We start from the raw sequence: 21,570 nt of genomic DNA on the forward strand, positions 1-21,570 counted from the left end.
TGGAGTTTGAACATCTCCTAATTATGATTGCTCCCTGGTTAAGGTTAATCCACAAAGTTGTTGTTGACTAACCTAGAATCATTTTTGTAAAAACCTTGAAATATAAATTCTTTCTTTCACCAAACTCACGAGCTGGTTTAGTAATAGTAATCAAAATCCCACTCCATCACCAATTACCTCATTATGTCGTAATCACTCTCATTAATTTGATTAAGCAAAAAGAAGAAGAAAAAGAAGAGTGATTTTTGTAGCATAAACCGCCATTTTTAACATAACCTGAAATAAAAAAAGTTCCTTCTTTAACAGCCTATCTTCAGGTTTCTTAATCAAAATCAATTCGTGGCACTTGCTAAACTCTCTTTGAATCCAAGTTTTCATTCTCCTCCTCTGGGCTTTCTTCATACTTGAGTCCAGTGCCCGCAACTTGTTTGGTCTATTATCTCAACCAGCTAGATAGCTGGTTATCTTTGATATCTTTGTATTTTCAAAACCTGCTAACTCAACTCACACTAGCAGTATACTGTATGCAAACTTTTAGAACCTTTGAACTTGTTGTAGCTTATATTCTTTCATAAATATAAATTTCTCCCTCCTAGTCTGAGATATCCTGTTTTTCCTTTCTTGTTCTCATGAGTTATACTTTTTTCTTTGAAAGTGCTCTTTGGGTTTTGTTAGTTAGATAGAAGTGAAGTGAGTGGTTAACAAGGAACAACTGTTGTGAAAAGATGAGGTTTCGTACTTCATTGTTGTTTCTCGGTTTTATTTCCACGCTCTCCCTTGTGGCTTCTGATACTCTGCCCTCAAATGAAGGTATGTGTTCTATCCCAGTATTCAATTTCTCTTTCAGATCTTGGAAGACAATAGTTTCTTCTAACATAATGCATTAAGTAGCAAAGATTGGTTGTTATGTTTCATGTGTGAGAACTTGGAAGTTTCAAGATTGTGTAATTGATATTTGCTTTTAATTGACGTAGTAGTCTTTTAATAATGGTATTCATTGGAATGAAGCATTTTCCCTGCCCTTTGTTTTTTGGTTTCTTGGATAGTTTGGGCGCTTACAAGCTTCAAAGAAGCTATCTATGAAGACCCATATGCAGTTTTATCCAATTGGAATACGCTGGACTCAGATCCTTGTTTCTGGTTTGGTATCGAATGCACAATGGCTCAAGATCATGTCATCAAGCTGTAAGATATCATCGGTCCTTCTGGCTGGTGCTTTTTTCTTTTCTTTCTTTCTTGATATGGCTGGGATAAGGAATTGATGGCATGAATTTCTAAGCTAGCTCATTCCTAATACTAAAGATTGGGATTCTTCTTTGCAGAAACATATCAGAATCATTACTAAAGGGGTTTCTTGCACCAGAGTTGGGACAAATTACCTTCTTGCAAGAACTGTATGTTCATTGTTTCTCCTATCCACACGTCGTAGTTCTGGAATATCATGGTCGAAGCTAATTTCTGGTTCTTTATGTTTGTAGAATTTTGCACGGCAACAATCTCATTGGAATAATACCTAAAGAGTTGGGAGTGTTGGAATCTCTCAAGGAGTTGGATTTGGGAATGAATCGGTTATCGGGACCAATTCCTCCAGAGATTGGGAATTTAACCCAAGTTGTGAGCATGTAAAAGAAATTCAATATGTTCTTCCTGAACAGAGAAAATTATTGACTCTCAGACTTATTCAACTTTATTTGCATTCTTGTAGAAACCTGCAGTCTAACGGGTTGACTGGTAGGCTACCTCCTGAGCTTGGAAATTTGAGATACCTTCAAGAACTTCGGCTGGATAGGAATAAGCTTCAAGGACCTATTCCTGCTGGTGTCAGTTCGGATTTTGCTTCAAATATGCATGGGATGTGAGTGTAATTTTTTACAATTGAATGATCATAACTTTAAGTTTGGTTCGGGATAGGATAATTTAGTATTGGCAATGACAAATATCAAGTTTTCAACATGTTCAGGAGCCATTGAGTATGCAAAAGGATTTCATTAGGGAAATAGGAAGACTTAAATGACCTTTGGGTTATGAACCAGCTCAAAACTTTTGTGGTTAAAAAACATATAGTCAAACTCAATACAAAGCATAAAAGGCCAAGTTATACCAATCAAAGTTTGAATTTTGTTAAACTGTCTCTTATATTTTCTTTAATTTCTTCAGGTATGCATCAAACGAGAATATTACTGGCTTCTGTCTTTCGTCTCAATTAAAAGTAGCAGACTTTTCATATAATTTTTTAGTTGGTACCATACCCAAATGCTTGGAGTATCTTCCCAGGTACTTTTCTGATACCTTGGTCACGTTGGAATTCTACTCCTCCACCTTATTTAGATAGCATATACTCCATCAAACAGGTTAAGCTTTCAAGGGAACTGCCTCCAGAGCAATGAATTAAATCAGCGGCCTTCCATGCAATGTGGTATGTAGGACATGACCTTTTTACTATTCAAAATTGAAGGCATGAATTAGGTGTCTCTTCATAATCATCTCATTAATTTTGAATCATGCAGAAGAGATGAAATGAGCCTCAGTCTAGACTTCATTATGAAGTGGCTTTTACTGGGATTACCTTTGTATTCCTTTTTTTGAAACCCAACCTGGTGTTGAGAATAGATCTCTGTGATTACAATTGTCATTCCTTAAATTGCTGCTTCCTAGTTTTGAATCTGATACTGAACTATTATTTCATAGCTGGTGCTTCACCTGCCAAGAGCCAGCCAGTGGTGAACCAAAACCACCAACCTGCTGAATATGTGCCCAAGCATCACGGAGCACCAAAACCTGCTTGGCTTTTGGCTCTGGAAATAGTAGCGGGAACTATGGTTGGTTCTCTCTTCCTGGTTGCTGTTCTCGCTGCTTTTCAGAGGTGTAACAAAAAATCATCTATCATTATTCCTTGGAAAAAATCTGCAAGCCAGAAGGACCATATATATATAGGTTCAGTTTCTCTGTTTTCTACTTTCCATTTACATCTAGCAGTTCCAGTGCTGTTTTCAACATAATTGGCTTTATTAATGTGCAGACCCCGATGTGTTGAAGGATGTGAGAAGCTATAGCAGACAAGAGCTTGAAGTGGCCTGTGAAGACTTCAGCAACATAATTGGGTCCTCACCAGACAGTGTGGTCTACAAGGGAACCATGAAAGGTGGGCCTGAGATTGCTGTAATTTCCCTCTGCATCAAGGAGGAGTATTGGACAGGATATCTTGAACTCTATTTTCAGAGAGAGGTAATTAGAAATATTCCAATGCCAACAACATGCAAGAATTTGCAGGCAAATAATTGCCCAAATCTTTTAATATTTATTCATACTATTAATGCCATTCAGGTGGCAGACTTGGCAAGGTTAAATCATGAGAATACAGGAAAACTACTGGGCTATTGTAGAGAGAGCACTCCATTTACAAGGATGTTAGTTTATGAGTATGCTTCAAATGGGACACTTCATGATTACCTACATTGTTGTAAGTCAAGTTTCTTAGTTCGTTTATGTTTGTTAAGTTTTTCAGTTCCTTCAACTTGAAATTATGACTGCAGATGAAGAAGGCTGCCAGTTCTCTTGGACACGGCGCATGAAAATTGCTATAGGCATTGCACGTGGACTCACGTATTTGCAATCAGAAGTTGAACCTCCATTTACTATCTCAGAGCTGAATTCTAGTGCTGTATACCTTACAGAAGAATTTTCTCCTAAGGTGTAAACGCTAGCTAGTTCAAATCTTCAAATTTAGCAATTACGATTGTGCTCAATATCTTATTGCAGTCAAGAATAAGTAGAAATAGAGTAACGTGCACCTATGTTTATATGCTGTATGTTCTGTTAGAAATGCAAATTCTCATTGTCATGAACCTGATTTGCAGTTGGTTGATTTTGAAAGTTGGAAGACAATTCTTGAAAGATCAGAAAAGAATTCTTCTGGTTCTCTTGGCAGCCAAGGAGCTGTTTGTGTTCTTCCAAATTCCCTTGAGGCGCGACATCTTGATATCAAAGGAAACATATATGCTTTTGGGGTACTTCTACTGGAGTTAATCAGCGGGAGACCTCCATACTGTAGGAACAAAGGGTACTTGGTGGACTGGGTAAGGAACTTCCTAAAATTTGATGTTTGAAAGTATAGTTTCAGAGTTTCAGGCAACCCTGAAAGAGTGTACTTTTTAACTAAGTCTTATTTGTTAAACGTAAAACAACTGCTGCAGGCCAAGGACTATCTTGAAAAGCCAGAAGTAATGTCACAATTGGTGGATCCCGAATTGAAACATTTTAGATATGATGACCTCAAAGTGATATGTGAGGTAATAACTCTTTGTATCAATCCTGATACAACTTCATGTCCATCAATGCGAGAATTATGTAGCATGCTGGAGAGCAGAATTGACACATCAATAAGCGTGGAGCTCAAGTCATCATCTTTGGCTTGGGCTGAACTTGAACTTTTATCATAAACTAGTCAAAATTCAAAACTAACAAATCCACACTAAAGCAGAGATATACATACGCCAGTAATACTTCTTTCCTCTTTTCTCCTCTTCAATTTTATTTCTATTGTAAATGACTGCTCAAAAAGGGTACGTGTTAGTCTTAAGCACAACAAGGGCTCGTTGTACAGCACTAGCAGACAAATAGAAGTCCAGAAATTGTTAAAAAGAATAAGGTTGTACTAAACAAGTGTTTTCCTTTGTGTATTATATTGAGCATTGTGTTATTCATCTTGGGCCCTTTACCTACGTCAAATAGAATTGTTCTCCCAACTAACTTGCATCATTTGCGGCTACAGGAACATGATTTGGTCGATATAGCCGGGCTTTTAGCCAGCTTGTTTGGATTTGGATCAACGGAATGAAACATACTAAGAAAAGAGAGATTTAAAAAGAAAAAAAAAATGGGTATATAATAAATGCTTTTACATAAAATCCTCTTCCAAGTGAAAATACCCTTGGCAGAGCAGTTAGTACTTAAATCTTGAGCCAGCCACGGACGTGTCTTAAAACTAACCAATATCAATAGAAAACTAAACATTGTCCGAGTTTAAGGAAGAATGATGCAATATAATAATACATGCCATTTTGGATTAGTCGGTGCTGAATCCAATCTAAAATAAGCAATAACAAGATGGCCCCCAAAGTTGTCAAACAGTTAGGAATTAATGTATAACTAACTGTGAAGGAGAGCTTAGATAGCAAAACGAGGGGGACTTAGAGGGCTCGCGCTTTCACAATGTCCAAGCTCATCTCACTTGGATCAGTTGCTTGCAGTTCGACTTGAATGCCCTCCAGTTCCCTCTTGAATCTATCCTTGGAACTTGCATACACCATCTTCATCCTCACCTTTGATGTGTCTGGTGACCTGCATAATTTATTCAATTTGTGTTGTTAGCCATGACATGTTAAATATTCAAGATTAGAAAAAGTGATATGCCAAATCTATAAATATATAAACAAAGTGGAATTTTTGTATATAATATATAGTACCATGCAACGAAGAAGATCTTGCTTTTCTGGCAATTCTCGTCAGTTATGAAATCAAAATCGTAGACGGCATAACGACACTCATCAGCTGGCAAACTGGCCTGAAAATCGTCATAGCTTTCTGTAGGTTCCCCTAATTTCTCGACCACAACTTGTTGCTGCTCAATTTTGAATACAATGAATCGGTAGTTCCTCTTTGCTTTAAGCTCCTGGAACTTCAGTTTGCAGTCATCGTGCACAGCCATTCCGGACGCTGCATTTGCCTGCCGCATAATTTTTTTTCATGAAATTAAATATCAATAACTAGACTTAATCATTTGTTGTCCTTCACTTTCCAAGTATAATGCTAGTTCCTAATTCTATATCACATGTCACAACAGTAAAAAATGATTTTGAGTTACTTAGGTATTTTTTTTTTTTTGTAAATTAGGGTGTGATGTTGATTTTTTAAACAATTCTCATTCCTAACTTTTGAATCCATTTTTAAGATGACATATAAAGCACATAACCCTCTTCATAGATTGACATGAAGGTCCTTTTGATGATCGTAAAATCGATACAGGGGATGCACACAATGGAATGAAAGTTCATTATCCTAGTTCTAAAGAGGATGATATCAACTCTCCTAATTTGATAGAATTTTGAGTTTAACATCTCAGAAGCTCAAGTTTCATCTACGTGCGTCTAAAACCATACTATTTCATAAAATGTGAACTATTCAGAAGTCATATACAAAGAGAACATATATAAATATGAATTGGTGATAATATTTCTTTTAACTTAGAAGATATTGGCATTCATTCATAAGTAGATTGTCCTATCACAAAATTAAACAGCAACAATTATTATATAACTAAGAGCTTCGAATGCCATTGGAAAAAAGAAGAGAAAGAGAGAAAACGAAATACCATTTTGCCAGATATGAGGAAGAAGCGCCCTTTGAAATGCGAATGAAAGAAAGGGAGGGGGAGGAATTAAGAATGGAAAACGGGAGCAACACATTCATTCCGCAATGAAAACTACAGAGAGAAATAACAAATAAAGATCCTTGTTTTTTGGAGTCACGAGAGGTGGAACTTCGAGATGACTAAGATTGCGGTTAGAGAATAGAAACAGAGTGAGAAAATAGTGGGTGCGTCTGTTGCAATCTATTTTGCTTCCTTGCCAATGTGTCCACAAGTTTATTTTTATGCTTCCACCATAATTTCAATTGACATCTTCCAAATTAGGATAAGCCTTAATTAGATATATGTCATCTCACTATTCCATTCCTATTCAGATAAACGAGTTGCCTCCCTTGCCAACGACAAACAAGTATCCAATTTGATTTAGGGATTTAGATTTTTTAAAGTATACTTTTTTTTTATTTTAAAGAATAAAGTATAAATGATAATATCTTAAAGAGATCAAATTGAGTGTTTAATAATTTATAGTTTACTATACATGAACTTTTGTTTTAAGAAAATATAAACTGTTATTTTATTATTCTTTAAGACACATCCTACATTTTTCTTTCTAATGTTGATCGGAACTTTTGATATGCTCCAAGAATTCGGAATTGAGCACCAAAGATTTGGATCCTCCGTTATCAATCATGAGTGGGTTAATAGGTCCAGATTCTTTGAGATGAGATCAATAGTTGGAACACGTAGCTGTGGAAATAATATTTAGGCTTGTTAGTGGGTCGGTTAGATACTGCTCAGCCAAGATGATAAAACCCAAATAATATGAATGAGACTGTGGGCCATGGCGTACTTGATACGTTAATATTTTTAGAGCCTGATAAATGGGCTTTCTGAAGTCAACTTTGGCTGCCTGGCTGTGCTCTAAACGTGATCCATGACGTCTCTAACGACCCAATATAAGGAATACCATTAAATAAAAATATACAATGAGACGAGGTCAAATGTGGAGATAATGGTTCAATTACGACAATTTTTTAGTGCTTCCGTAAACAATGTGAAATGCATACAAATTCAACATATTGTTTTAATTAATCTAGTAAATTACGTAGAGACTGTGATTGTGGAATTAACTAATGATGGATTACGTTTGTAGAGTTATGCTAACGCATGCTATGTAAATTTCAAACATTTGAGGTATGTCCTTTTCTGAGTATAGTTTGAACAATATTTGGAAAAGTAAAATAAAAGGGGGGGTGGGGGGTTTAGTACAGCATTCGAAGAAATCTTGAAAGAATAAAATAAAGCAAAATCTATAGCTATGCGCATCTAAGATTCTAATTGATACTCGACCACACAATTGAATTCGTGGTTCTCTATCTCACCAACACGCGAGCAAGTAAGCTACTTGCTTATGGAAGGAACCTATTTTAACTAAATGGAGATGCTATACCAACGGACATAACACAACATATAAAGCCTTCCTGCGTCCATAAACCAGAAAGGGTGGTCCGTACGCGCGCTTGATCAAAATGCAAATTAATATAGATTTTATTTGTTTTTAAAATGCACAACTGCTATTTACAAGTACGAAAAAACGAAATTATAGATACAAACAAAAGTATAGCTTATATTTATAAATTTTTTGTTTACAAACTATACTATGTATTTCAGATAATACATTCCTAGCCAAATATATTTCCGAGAATAAATAGTTAAGTTTTTAAACAAAAAATTTATAAATATAATATTTTTCATAAATAAATGAACTTACTAAATATAGTATTTGTTTGCAGGATTTAATGTTTCTTATGTTATAAAAAATAAATTTTATCTCTTATACTCACATAAAAGTGTGTAAGATTCATATGGGCCCATGTAAAAAGAAGAAGAAAAAATGTCCTACATAATTTTATAGGGATAGGATATTGTGACACCCAAGTTATGTTACACCCATGTGACACCCAGTCAATCTCACCGTTAGATCGCTTATGTTGATCTAACGGTTATATTTATTTCCATCTTTGTATGGTCATGATTTTCCAAATTTAACATTTTATATTTATTTCTACCTTTGTATGGTTATGATTTCCCATATTTAATGCTTTCACTTTAAATTTGGAAAATCATGACCATACAAAGGGAAATAAATATAACCGTTGGATCAACATAAGCGATCTAACAGTGAGATTGACTGGGTGTCACATGGGTGTAACATAACTTGGGTGTCACAATATCTTATTCCAATTTAATTTTATATATATAAAAGATAAATTTATCTTCTATACCATAAAAAAACAAAAGTGTTTTTAGTGGGCTCTGGCGCTTTTCCCACTATAATTATGGGCCTGATTCAAATTTCCGTGAAATCCAATGGAATCGTTCTGGTTTTCCATTATTTTTCTAATTTGATATCGCTTAGTTGGCAATCCAAAGTTGCGTTAAGCCCACGTAAGTAGAGGGGACCCACCAACCAACCAGCGTAGTTTCAGACTTTCAGTTCACGCGCGTTTCGGTTCGAGAAGCAAACAGTAGACGGTTGACAATTTAAAAGCGGGGCGCTCATTGCAATTACAAAATTTGGGTTTGTTAGTTTGTTGGTGGACTGGCGGCAATTGGGAAATGGCCAAGTTGTTTGCGTTAGCTTGTCTCCGAAATGAAGGATGGGGTAACCTCTCGCCGCGACCTCACTACCCCTCCATGCCCCGCTACCCCAAGGGGGCTGCCACCACCGCCGACGTCGACGGTTCCGAGCTCACCGCCCTTTTCTCCGTCGTCGGAATGAGTTGCTCCGCCTGCGCTGGATCCGTCGAGAAATCCATCAAGCGCCTTTCCGGAATTCGCGAAGCCATCGTCGATGTCCTTAACAACCGTGCTCAGGTCCAATTTTACCCCTCCTTCGTTAACGTAAGTACCTCTCTCCGTACCTATCATCGTTACATGTATTCGTTTAATAGATCAATTCAGTGATTAATTTGTAGTTGCAATTGGTACTCACTTTTTTTATTATTTAAAAATAAAAAATATAAAAAATAAAAAATATAAAAATAAAAAAATAGGAGGAGACCATTCGCGAGGCAATTGAAGATGCAGGGTTCGAAGCCACGTTACTCAGAGATGAGATGAATGACAAAGCTGTTCAACTATGCCGCATACAAATTAAGGGAATGACTTGCACATCGTGTTCCTCAACCGTTGAATCAGCTCTGCAAGCTATTCCAGGCGTGGTGAAAGCCCAAGTGGCCTTGGCAACAGAAGAAGCTGAAGTTCACTACAATACAAATGTTGTTAGCCACAACCAAATTTTACAAGCCATTGAAGACACTGGATTTCAAGCCGCGCTTATCAGTTCCAGTGAAGATTTGAGCAAGATAGACCTTCTGGTCGAAGGTTCACTCACCGATCATTCCCTGAAACTGATTGAAGACACTCTTCGGGCACTCCCGGGGGTCCTAGGTATAGATGTTGTTCCGGAATTGAACAAAATTTCGCTTTCTTATAAACCAGACATGACAGGACCTAGGAATTTCATTAACGTGATTGAGGAAACCGGGTCTGGGAATTTCAAGGCAAAAATATTTTCTGAAGAAGGAGGAGGACGAAGGGATACTCATAGAAGAGAGGAAATTAAACAATATCATAGATCTTTCTTATGGAGTTTGGTGTTTACCGTTCCTGTGTTTCTAACCTCTATGGTGTTTATGTATATCCCTGGAATTAAGGATGTGTTGGATGCCAAAGTTGTCAATATGCTCACAGTGGGGGAGGTTGCAAGATGGGTGCTTGCCACTCCAGTACAGTTCATTCTGGGATGGCGATTTTATTCTGGTTCCTACAAATCATTACGCCATGGCTCTGCCAACATGGATGTTCTGATCGCGTTGGGAACAAATGCAGCATACTTCTATTCAGTATACTCTGTCCTCAGAGCTGCTACCTCTCCAGATTTCGAGGGTAATGATTTCTTTGAGACTAGTGCCATGCTTATTTCATTCATTCTGCTTGGTAAGTATCTTGAGATTTTAGCCAAGGGGAAGACATCCGATGCAATTGCCAAGCTCATGAACTTGACCCCGGACACAGCTATATTGTTAACTTTGGACAATGAAGGGAATGTTATTGGTGAGCAAGAAATTGACGGCCGATTGGTTCAAAAGAATGATGCGATTAAAGTTATTCCTGGTGCAAAAGTAGCTTCGGACGGATTTGTTATATGGGGCCAGAGTCACGTGAATGAGAGCATGATTACAGGTGAGGCACGTCCCGTGGCAAAGAGGAAAGGCGACACTGTTATTGGAGGAACTGTGAATGAGAATGGAGTTTTGCATATTAAGGCAACACGGGTCGGATCGGAAAGTGCTCTTTCCCAGATTGTTCGACTTGTTGAGTCAGCACAAATGGCCAAGGCACCTGTGCAGAAGTTTGCTGATCGCATTTCGAAACACTTTGTGCCTCTGGTAATTTCTTTTCGTGATTCTTATCTAGACAATTTAGCCATATTAAATCCTTATATTTACAGAGCACTTACTTTAAAGGGATATCTTTCTGCAGGTGATCTTAACCTCATGTACAACTTGGCTTGCCTGGTTTTTAGCTGGAAGATTTCATGCTTACCCGAAGTCTTGGATACCATCTTCCATCGACAGCTTTGAGCTTGCTTTGCAGTTTGGAATCTCTGTCATGGTCATAGCCTGCCCCTGTGCTTTAGGTTTAGCGACACCAACTGCTGTTATGGTTGGCACTGGAGTTGGTGCATCACAGGGTGTGCTGATCAAAGGAGGGCAAGCATTAGAAAGTGCTCATAAGGTCAGCATTTGACATTGTGGATTAGCCCCTTGAATTCTGGATTTTCTTTGTCACTGTTTGTGGGCTTGAAATTGAAATGTGATTCCACTAATAAAGTGGTACGAATAAAATAAGCACGGAAAAAACAATCAATGTCCAGTGATATGCTTCAAAGCCGTTTCTGCTAATTAATCCAACATCAAATATGTTATAGGAAAGGAGTAATAATGTTTATACCACGTGCACTTAATAATTAATATCATTCTTTAGTTCTTGATATGATGTTCTGTTGTTTGTTATGCTGGGTGTAGGGAAATAGTGCTCTTGGAGATCAATATCAATCTGATTTTTTTTTTTGTGCTTCACTCCTATCTCTCTCAACTTTGTTGGAAGTTAAAATGGAGAAACCGGTCCTTGGTTATATGTTGCAGAGTCTCAATATTCTCTATAAAAATCTCCATGATTTTATGTGGATTTACACTTGAATATGTTTATGACTGTCTTGTAGGTGAACTGCATTGTTTTTGACAAGACAGGTACTCTCACCGTTGGGAAACCTGTGATAGTAAATACAAAACTATTTACAAAAATGGTACTCCCGGAATTCTACGAACTTGTGGCTGCAACTGAGGTAGGCATCTCCGCCATCTCTTTCTAAAAGGCTTAGCCTGGGTAATAGTTAGAGAAAACAGGAAATGTTTTCAGATAGTTTTTTTGTTAGGTATCACTCCAATTAAATTTGTCAATTGCTTAGGTGCTTTTGCAATTCATCGATTGTAGATGCATGTGCATTTCATAAATAATTGCCATTAATGTTACACTCCTATCACAGGTGAATAGTGAGCATCCACTGGCTAAGGCCATTGTTGAGTATGCCAAAAAATTTAGAGATGAAGAGAACCCGTCTTGGCCGGAAGCACAGGATTTTGTATCTATTACTGGACATGGAGTAAAAGCCACTGTTCGCAACAAGGAAATAATTGTCGGTAATAAGAGCTTGATGGCCGACCATAAGGTCGCAATTCCTGGTGATGCTGAAGATATACTTGCTGAAGCGGAAAGGATGGCTCAAACGGGAATTTTAGTATCTATAAATGGGGAAGTAGCTGGGGTTTTAGCTGTTTCTGATCCATTGAAACCAGGTGCTCAAGAAGTCATTTCCATTCTCAAGTCTATGAAAATTAGGAGCATCATGGTGACTGGGGACAATTGGGGAACTGCGAATTCTGTCGCCAGGGAAGTTGGAATTGAAAGTGTTATTGCTGAGGCCAAACCTGAGCAGAAAGCTGAGAAAGTGAAAGACTTGCAGGTACTAATGTTCACAACTTTTCAACTTAATTCAAGAAAAAAATAGTTATTCATTTATGAGATGATACTGGCACACGCGATAGCTTTGAAGCCTTGAAATCGAGAATAATACCGCCTTTTTTCAAGCTAGGACTACACTTCTTTCTCTTTGATGTAAAGTAACTAAGAAATCTTTATTTTTCTTCTGCTTAGGTTCAGTAGTCAGTACTTATGAATTCTGTCTTTCTGCCATTTCTTTTTCAAACTCCCTGGTTTGATTGGTGGTCTTTATAGTTTATACCATGAACTTGAATCAGCATTATTTAGCCTGAGTCTCACTTCTGCATGAATTCAGATTAACTAAGCTTGAGTCTCACCTTTACAGCTGTACTGTTTTACAGGAATATATTACCTGTGGGAACATTTTGAGTGCTTTTTTCTTTTTCAGGCTTCAGGGTACACTGTGGCTATGGTGGGCGATGGTATCAATGATTCACCTGCACTTGTAGCAGCCGATGTGGGAATGGCAATAGGTGCTGGTACAGACATTGCCATTGAGGCGGCCGATATAGTCCTTATGAAGAGCAACTTGGAGGATGTCATAACTGCTATTGACCTTTCCAGAAAAACATTTTCCCGTATACGTCTGAATTACTTTTGGGCTTTGGGTTATAATCTTCTTGGCATCCCAATCGCTGCTGGAGCTCTTTTCCCTTCTACAAGGTTTCGATTGCCACCCTGGATTGCTGGGGCTGCTATGGCTGCTTCTTCTGTCAGTGTTGTTTGCTGTTCTCTGATGTTGAAATATTACAGGAGACCCCGGAAGCTGGACAACCTCGAGATACGGGGCATAAGGATCGAGCATCATCGGGTGAAATGATGCATGACAATTTAGGGTTTTGTTTGAGCTAATTATGTGCAATTAGGACTCTATAGAGCATCGGGGGATAAGGATGTGAAAACTGAAAATTATTGAAACACCCAAGTGCAGTGCATATTGGTTGATGTTTTGAATGTATGTAACATAAAGTGTACAAAAATGAAAAGGATTATCTTGTCTACACATCAATTTTTCCTTGAAAAACTCCCATAGTCTGACTCTTTCTGTACAATTAAGATGATAGGATAAGAATAAGATATGACATGGGGATGATAAGTCTATATCATGTCATGTGTTTGATGAGCTGATTAGTAATCTGATAAGATTATGTAGAAGGAGAAAAGAAAAACAAAAAACAAAATATAATGCAATAAATACAAATGTATTGGATAGCGTGAGAATATATTGGGTAACGTGGGACCAATATTGGTATATTATCCTATTGAATCTTAACCCAGCTACCCCATAGGATAAGAAATCATGTATTGGATAGGATAAAATGAAACAATAGGTTAAGCTAATCATATCCTATTGACCCTTCAAGCAAGAGATGCTAGCTATGACCAGGATTCAATGCAGTTCTAAAATAAATTGTAAGATTTTACCAAAAAAAAAAAAATTGTTAGAGTTGCACTTGAAGATCTGATGGCTCATAATAAATAATCTTTGTTTATCTTAAATATTTTAGGAAACCTATTCTCCCTTATAAATTTACTATCAAATCTTAATCGTTGATTTTTATTAGTTTAATGATTATAATTTATTGATAATTAATAATTAATTAATAAGTATGACCAAATAAATTATAACTGTTGAATTGTGGAAATCAACGATTAAGATTTGATTATAAGAAAAAAGAAGTTATAAACATAACATCCCTCATATTTTATTATACAAAAAAATAATAATTTTAACAGTGAAGATATTCGGTAGATTAAAAAAAAAACTACGATTGGTATGTTCCTTGGCGGTTTCAAACAAAATCTTGGCTATAATAATCCTTTGGATGCAGGAGTTATGGGGAGTATTGAAGGGCTTGGAATTTGTTTGGAATTCTGGCTTCAGAAGGATTATAGTGGAATGTGACTCCATGAATGCTATTTCTCTCATTTACAACAATGATCCTAATTCTAGAAGTCCTCAGGTTATAGACCGGATTCGCAAGTGGATGGCACAAGATTGGATTGTTCATTGCAAGCATATCAGCGGGGACAACAACTCATGTGCTCATTGGATTGCTTCTTACACAAATGATGGAGATAGGAATTTTATTCAATTCTATAGGCCTCCTTCTTTTCTTAAGGAGCTCCTGTTAAGGGATGTCTCCACGTCTGTTTCTTTGTCTCTGATTGTTTAGTCTTTGTTTTTTTTTTTTTTAGGCTGTGCCCTTCTTTATTTACAAAAAAAAAAAAAAAAAAAAAAACTACGAGTGTTATGATGAGCAAGCTACTTACATAAAAGACTTTAGTTTGTTGACCAACATAAAGATTTAGATCCGTTAATTTATGGGCTTATGTTTGTAGGCGTAGGCCCTATAAATAGGCTTTCAAGCCGAACTAAACTTTAAAAAACTCAAGCCATGCTTTAATATTAAAATAAATAAATATGTAAAGTATACAAGCAAAACTTATGTTTGGGAAATAGACCAAGTCCGTCTGAAATAAAATTTCAGCTGATCAGATCCGTTTTCACCCCAAGTTCCAGACTCCATCTAATTATGCCAAATCCTCCTGTCCATAGAGTCACAGCCACTATGTTGTTAAGACTTCTTCCCTTTTTCGTTAACAAATTTCCACTCACAACTTGGGAATCAATGGCTTCGTGATTAAGCACATCTTTAGTTGGCTTAATTTTTACTTGTTAGACTATGTTTGATATTAGCTTAAATGTTAAGGGATGAAACATTATAAAAGTAATAATTAAGGATGCAATTTTTTTCCTATTTTTGCTTGATTGACCGGCATCGAAGGTCCAGGAGGAGAAAAAAAAAACGGGTTTTATTGTGCTCATCCTCTATCAAGACAGGAATTTTTACATAGTGTGATGGATTATGAATTTTTGTTTAGAAACACAATTTATAAATACCGATCAATCAGGCCCTATTTCACATTAATTTGGATGCCCAACTAGTCGAATAACTAGACTAGACTGACTGGTCTGACCGGTTCAACTGAATTTTTATTTTTTTTTATATAGAATTTTGTCTTTTAAATGCCCAAACCTTTTTATCTCTCACCAAACATGTTCTAATAGTTTTTTTCTAAGTTTTTTTTATCAAAATTTTAATTATACATTATTTTGAATACGAAAATAAGATAATACACAACACACATTGATAGTAAGTAACAAGGAAAAAAGTATCAGATGCAACATTTAAAACTAAAATTGAATTTTCTAAATTACATAAATTTTTTATTTTATAAATGTTCTATATTAAGATTTTGAAACCGAGCCCATCATACTTACGTCTAATTAGGGAGCAAATATATAGTGGTTACGGACCAATGCACAGCCACATAGAGAGAGAGGAGAGGAGAGAGAAAAAATAGAGGGGCTCATGAAATTAATTTTCCTAATTAGAGGTATAATTAAGCTAAGATTAGGCTAAGCTTTAATCAGGCCTATGTGAAAAATTTTAGGTTTGACCTGGTCTGTTAGTCTATACAGGTCCAACTTACAAATTTAGTCTGATTTATATTTTAAAAAAAAAAATTGGTCTAGGCATGTTAATCTATTTAAGCCTATTAAGTATTTCATAATTAAAAAAATAACTAAAATAATATTATTTTATTATTTAAAATTATTAAAATAATATTTTTATTTATATAAAGTAAATAATATGATATAGGTCGTCTTATAAATTTATATATCTGACATGTACAAAAAAATCTATGACCTATTTTCTAAATATTTTTTTTAAAAAATTTAAACATGTTCTATTTAATTATTTATAATAAGACAAATCTAATCTAATATAAGCTAGACCAAAAATCCTTATCAAGTGGCCCATTTAATCGACTAAATCTTCAAGTCAACGATTTTTGCCTATTTTGACCATTTAATCGATTAAATTTTTGGTTTAATCGATTAAAGAGGGGCAGATTGGTAGATAGTTCTGAATAAGGGACAAAATAGTTATTAAATAATTAATGAGGGGCAGAAGGGTGAAAAAGCCGAAATCATATTGTATTTGTAATTTTAATTTGTTTTAAAGTCATCATAATTTATTATCATTCTAATTTTTTATTTTTTCAACTGTAAAACTATATCATTTCGACGAATATTAAATAAAATTATCAAAATAATATTATATAATTTAAGAACAGTATATCAAAATGTAAAACATAAGGGGAGAATGACCCTTTTGCCACCTTTTTTGGCAAAAATTTATCAGATTGTCACGTAGGAAATTTTTTGTCAAAATGTCACATCACCTAACTAGCTGCGCTGTGTAGTGAGATTAGGTGACACCATGCCAGCAAGTTTAAGACCACATAATCTCTCTGCACTGTGTAGCGAGATTATGTGGCAGAGCCTAATTCGCTACATCGTGCAACATTTTATGTGGCGCCAGAAATAATTTGACACATGGAGTAATAGGATGAGTAAATGCTGATTTATTTATTTATTTATTTTGAAAAATATAATAAACAATAAAGATGATGAAGTGTCCATGGAAAAATAATAAAGACGATTTAATATTTGATAAATGCGGATTTTTTTTTGTTTCTTTTTTGGAAAATAATACACAATAAAGATGAAAGAGTGTTCAAATGGAGTATTCATGGAAAAATGATAAAGACGATTTAATATCCATTTGTTTTTAGTTTTTTTTTGAAAAATATAATACACAATAAAGACGATGGAGTGTCAAATAGAATATTCATGAGAAAATAATAAAGACGATTTAATGTCCAATAAATACTGATTTATTTTTTGTTTTCTTTTTGAAAAGTATAATACACGATAAATGGAGTGTCAAACGAAATATCCATGTAAAAATAATAAAAACAATTTAATGTCAAATAAATGCTATTTTTTTATTAGTCCTCTTAATCCATGTGTCAAATTGTTACTGGTGCCACATAAAATACTACATAATACAATGAATTAAGCCTTGCCATGTAACCTCGCTACACAGTGCAGTGAGATTACGTGGTTTTAAACTTGCTAACATGTGTCATCTAATCTCGCTGCTCATCGCAACTAATTTGATGACGTAATATTTTGACAAAAAAATTTAATGACGTCACCTGACAATCCAGTCAATTTTTCCCAAAAAAGTGACAAAACGATGGTTGTCCCAAAGATAAGCCCCTCGCATTAGCTGACCTCTCTTGTTAACGTTGAGCAATTTTTCCTGATAATCATGTGACGTTGCGAAAATTGTTGGAACAAGTAATTAAGAAATAAAAAAGGAAAATATGATTGTACCTCCAGAAAAAGAAAAAGAAAATAACTTTGAACTATTCTTCGTAAAACTTTAGCATTGTTGGGTTCATCGAAGCGTGGACCTCTGAGCTGATTTGTTACTTTTATTTTAGCCTGATGGCAATCGATTCAGCTTTCGGTGCCCCAGTCTCCTAATTAGTTGAACCACAAGTTTCATTTGGATGGAATTATTCATAATTTTTAATTGTTGTTTTTGCAATTACTGTTAATTAAATAACTTAGTAAATTATCTTTATTTATTTATTTGTATGTACTTAATTGAGAAATTTAAAAAATTCCAATTAAAGGTAATTAAATGAGAATATAAATAGTTTAGAAAGTACACTTTTCACATTTGTTCCTACTTTGTCACTAAAACCAACATTTTAAACCAAGTGGAGATAGTTTTAAATTGTCAAATGTCAGTTTGCTTGCAAATGCACCATACATTGAACAGTTTGTAAAAGCAATTACATATTTCAATCCCAAATTGAAATTATTTATAGTTTATCCCAAAAATAAAAAGTCTTGTCACTTTTTTTGTTATTTGGTAAACAAGTCTTGTCACTTTTAATAATGCTAATGTCATTGTTAATCGCAAAAATCATGAGTTTGATATTATAAAATAAGCAGGTCAATCTATCTGTCACCACTAAATTAATACTTCAGCTTGTTACTTAGCGACTATGATGGTACGGGACTAACAAACCAAATAATTTTTATTTTTACACCTCAGGAATACAACCAAAAGAAATCGTGAACCCAAAGTAATATATACTTATATTCTATTCTGTATAATGAGAATAAGTATAAGCACTCAAGAGAAGCTGCTAAAATTTTTAGAAGCGTGGAATTTTTTTTTTTTAGTTTTTTTGAAAAAAGGTGTTGACTTACAAACAAACGGTATACAAATGGTGATGATAGCAGAGGGAAACAAAGAGAAGAAAATGAAACTAACGATTATTGGGTAGAAAATCATCTTAAGATATTTAAGTGTGATAAATTCCACATTGGTTGGTAATGGATTAAGTAAATAGTATATAAGTGGAATGACCCATGAACCCAATGCCTTAAGGTTTTGGGTTAGACGTGATGTCGGATCCACTTAGTGTATTTAGAGTAACTTAGCTCATTGGTGGTGGTTCTTCGCCCGGACCCCTAGACCCACCTGACAAATCTACCCCTTCCCTTGTAGGGCAGTGAAGACTATATATTTTCATGATCTTTCTCTTGGTATAAATTTTAAGAGTTTTATGTTTGTTATGTTACATAACTTTACTTTTCTATACACACAACAAAAATGAGAGAGAAAGTGAAATGATAAAAAAAAGAGAAAAATATGTAAACTCCACCTCTGAAAAAGAGAGAAAAATATGTAAACTCCACCTCTTTGATGTGTGTGTAGAAAAATGAAGTTATGTTATGTAACATAACAAACATAAAACCCAAATTTTAAACTCACATATGAGAGTGTGTGTGTGTTTGGATTAGAGTTTGTAAATTTAATTTTGAATGAATTTGATTTTACAAATTGAATTCTGCTTAAAATGAAATTTGTATGACTATATGTTTTATGTTTTTTTTTTACCAGAAAAGTGAGTTAAAAATGATATTGTTTGGATTTTTTAAATATTTCTAGATGCACCATTAATTACTAAAAACGATGTGATGTTTTATTTACATTTTTACATTTTTATGATTATTGTAATTTTTAAGAAGTCATTATTTGAATAGAATATTTACATAATAGATAATAAAATGTAAAAAAATAAACACAATTGTTTCGTATCGCGTATTCATTAATTGTTAGATAGTATGTATAAATAAAAAACATTATTTAAAATTTTCAAAAATGAAATAAAAAAGACAAAAGCATAAGGGGGTGTTTGGTTAAGGGATTTGGTTGAGATTGATAGGGAAATGATAGATGGGCATCTAAGTTAACCATGTTTGCTTGAAGGTTTTTTTCACATTTATCCACCTAACTCAGTTTCCTACATAAGCTAGATGCATATGTTTTCTGTCCATTTAGCCGGCCAAATTTATCCTATGGGCAGTGTGGTATTCAAGGAAAGCTGCCTAATTGCTCAGACTGAATTCTAAACAAAAGACAAGTCTACCCTGACTTTGCGCGTGAAAGGAAAATGGCAATCATGTGGAATGTCCATGTTACAACCCAGGCTCCTTCTCCAGAAGTGCTTTCACAACCTCCACGTGACCATTTCTCGCAGCAGAATGCAAAGCTGTGTGCAGCTGTGTGCTTGTAATAGATATTCTAGCAATGGTAACCGAGCTACTATCTGCTTGTAATAGAAATTTCACTATCTCAATATACCCTTGTGTTGCAGCTGTGTGCAAAGCCGTGGTGTTGGATGGATCAATAGTCATTGACAATTCAGGATGAGCCTCCATTAGGATCTTCAGTACATCTGCAACAAGGAAAACATAACTCTTAATCCAAGAGGTGCGATAATATCCACTGTGGTAGAAAGAAGATGAAAGGGGTGCTCCTGCTATGGAGTTCTCTATGCTTCAACAAACTCTCTACACCCTCTCTTCCTTCTCTCTCCTTTCAAACCAGACCCTTCAAGCTCTCAATATCAGCTACTGTGGAATCCACTAATACCCAAAAACTCAGAGCGAAAGAGAGAAGGCGCTTGAAAGACGAGGGTTATTTTTGTAATATTATATTTTTTTCCTATCTATATTTTACCTACAACCAAACATAGATTTTATAAATGTTACCTAATTTCCCCGGTAAAATTTTTTACAACCAAACAATTTTTTTTACATTTTCCTATCAAACTTACTTCTCCCCCATTTTCCTATCAATAACATTTCTCTATTATTCTTAAAATTTCTCCTAAACCAAACACCCCCTAAAAGAAAGGGGCAACGCAAGAAAAGTGACAGCTGTACTCTCAATTAGAAAAACAAGCCCAAAAGCAATCCTTTATCTTATTATTAGATGAGTTTTATTTTTCTCCTTTCACATAAAATTATTATCTTATATTATAAAGAGAAAATGATGAATCTCATCATTCATAAAAAAAAATGAGGTGTGAAAATTAAAATGAAATAATATAAAAGAAGTTATCGTAAAAGAAGATAAATATTTTGCTTATCAGATACGCTAGGAAGTTGGGATGGGAATCTTTCTGAATTCAACATAATATAGAGGTAAAAGAATATTGTCCTATAGGGCTGGGCCCCTTCACCAAAAATATAAATAATGTACTATATATTTTAGATAGATTAAAAACTATGATTATTTATCTTACACTTAAAAATGACTTTTTTTTTTGCATAAGCTAAACTTTGAGCACTAAAGTTATAATTTCGTTAATTATTTCACCTTTGTTAAGTATTTGATCAAATTAACCATAAAGCATTAAAATTATATAATTAACCGTCTATAATTTTTCAGTAATTTAACGTATAAAGGTAATTTTTTAGAGAATCATTTCAAACATAAAATTGAATTCATCATAATCAATTTTTTTTGGTATCCTCATCATAATCAATTTTAATAAAGTTAATTATACACATAATCAATTATTAAATATATATTTTTCATTACTAATCAAACACGCTCTATATTTTTTTCATTACCAATTCAACGTTGAGATCTTTCTCCTTTTTTCCGTGCATGTTTCTTTTTTTGTGCAATAATTCTAGATCACATATAATAAAACTATTTATTCCGTTTGAGTGAATAAATGAAGTATAATAATGAGTCAAAATTAAGTTAATTAAATTATTTTAAAAAAAATATTTTACACTTTTATATATTAAATTAGAGTATATTATTTGAAGAGTGGTT

At 34.7% G+C, this 21,570-nt stretch overlaps 3 protein-coding genes across 5 annotated transcripts; 2 read left to right on the plus strand and 1 right to left on the minus strand.

Annotated features, from left to right (window-relative positions):
* Positions 1-402: 402 nt before the first annotated feature.
* Positions 403-4,705, plus strand: LOC133284284 (probable LRR receptor-like serine/threonine-protein kinase At1g63430). 2 transcript variants are annotated; one of them, XM_061481284.1, is made up of 13 exons: positions 403-810; positions 1,047-1,185; positions 1,323-1,394; positions 1,479-1,622; positions 1,706-1,855; positions 2,158-2,274; positions 2,352-2,416; positions 2,689-2,934; positions 3,020-3,225; positions 3,325-3,460; positions 3,534-3,691; positions 3,858-4,076; positions 4,194-4,705. In XM_061481284.1, exons 1-13 carry the CDS (start codon positions 726-728, stop codon positions 4,437-4,439), a joined length of 1,983 nt encoding a protein of 660 aa, XP_061337268.1. In that variant the 5' UTR covers positions 403-725; the 3' UTR covers positions 4,440-4,705. The 2 variants fall into 2 exon arrangements, with proteins under 2 accessions (XP_061337268.1, XP_061337269.1); XM_061481285.1 differs by having other exon boundaries at positions 1,706-1,846; positions 3,325-3,457.
* Positions 4,706-5,189: 484 nt separating this feature from the next.
* Positions 5,190-6,443, minus strand: LOC133284276 (actin-depolymerizing factor 7-like). 2 transcript variants are annotated; one of them, XM_061481275.1, is made up of 3 exons: positions 6,371-6,443; positions 5,466-5,725; positions 5,190-5,340 (listed from the first exon to the last, which is right to left on the minus strand). In XM_061481275.1, exons 1-3 carry the CDS (start codon positions 6,371-6,373, stop codon positions 5,190-5,192), a joined length of 414 nt encoding a protein of 137 aa, XP_061337259.1. In that variant the 5' UTR covers positions 6,374-6,443. The 2 variants fall into 2 exon arrangements, with proteins under 2 accessions (XP_061337259.1, XP_061337260.1); XM_061481276.1 differs by lacking the exon at positions 6,371-6,443 and having other exon boundaries at positions 5,466-5,742.
* A 2,519-nt stretch (positions 6,444-8,962) lies between these two features.
* On the plus strand, positions 8,963-13,489 carry LOC133284283 (probable copper-transporting ATPase HMA5). The gene is made up of 6 exons (XM_061481283.1): positions 8,963-9,271; positions 9,424-10,821; positions 10,916-11,170; positions 11,658-11,780; positions 11,982-12,458; positions 12,885-13,489. Exons 1-6 carry the CDS (start codon positions 8,987-8,989, stop codon positions 13,314-13,316), a joined length of 2,970 nt encoding a protein of 989 aa, XP_061337267.1. The 5' UTR covers positions 8,963-8,986; the 3' UTR covers positions 13,317-13,489.
* Positions 13,490-21,570: the final 8,081 nt, after the last annotated feature.

The sequence above is a fragment of the Gastrolobium bilobum genome, unplaced genomic scaffold, assembly GCF_033153095.1.
Source record: "Gastrolobium bilobum isolate Gb01-03AN ecotype WA unplaced genomic scaffold, APGP_CSIRO_Gbil_v1 utg2926, whole genome shotgun sequence".
Taxonomy (NCBI): Eukaryota; Viridiplantae; Streptophyta; class Magnoliopsida; order Fabales; family Fabaceae; genus Gastrolobium; species Gastrolobium bilobum.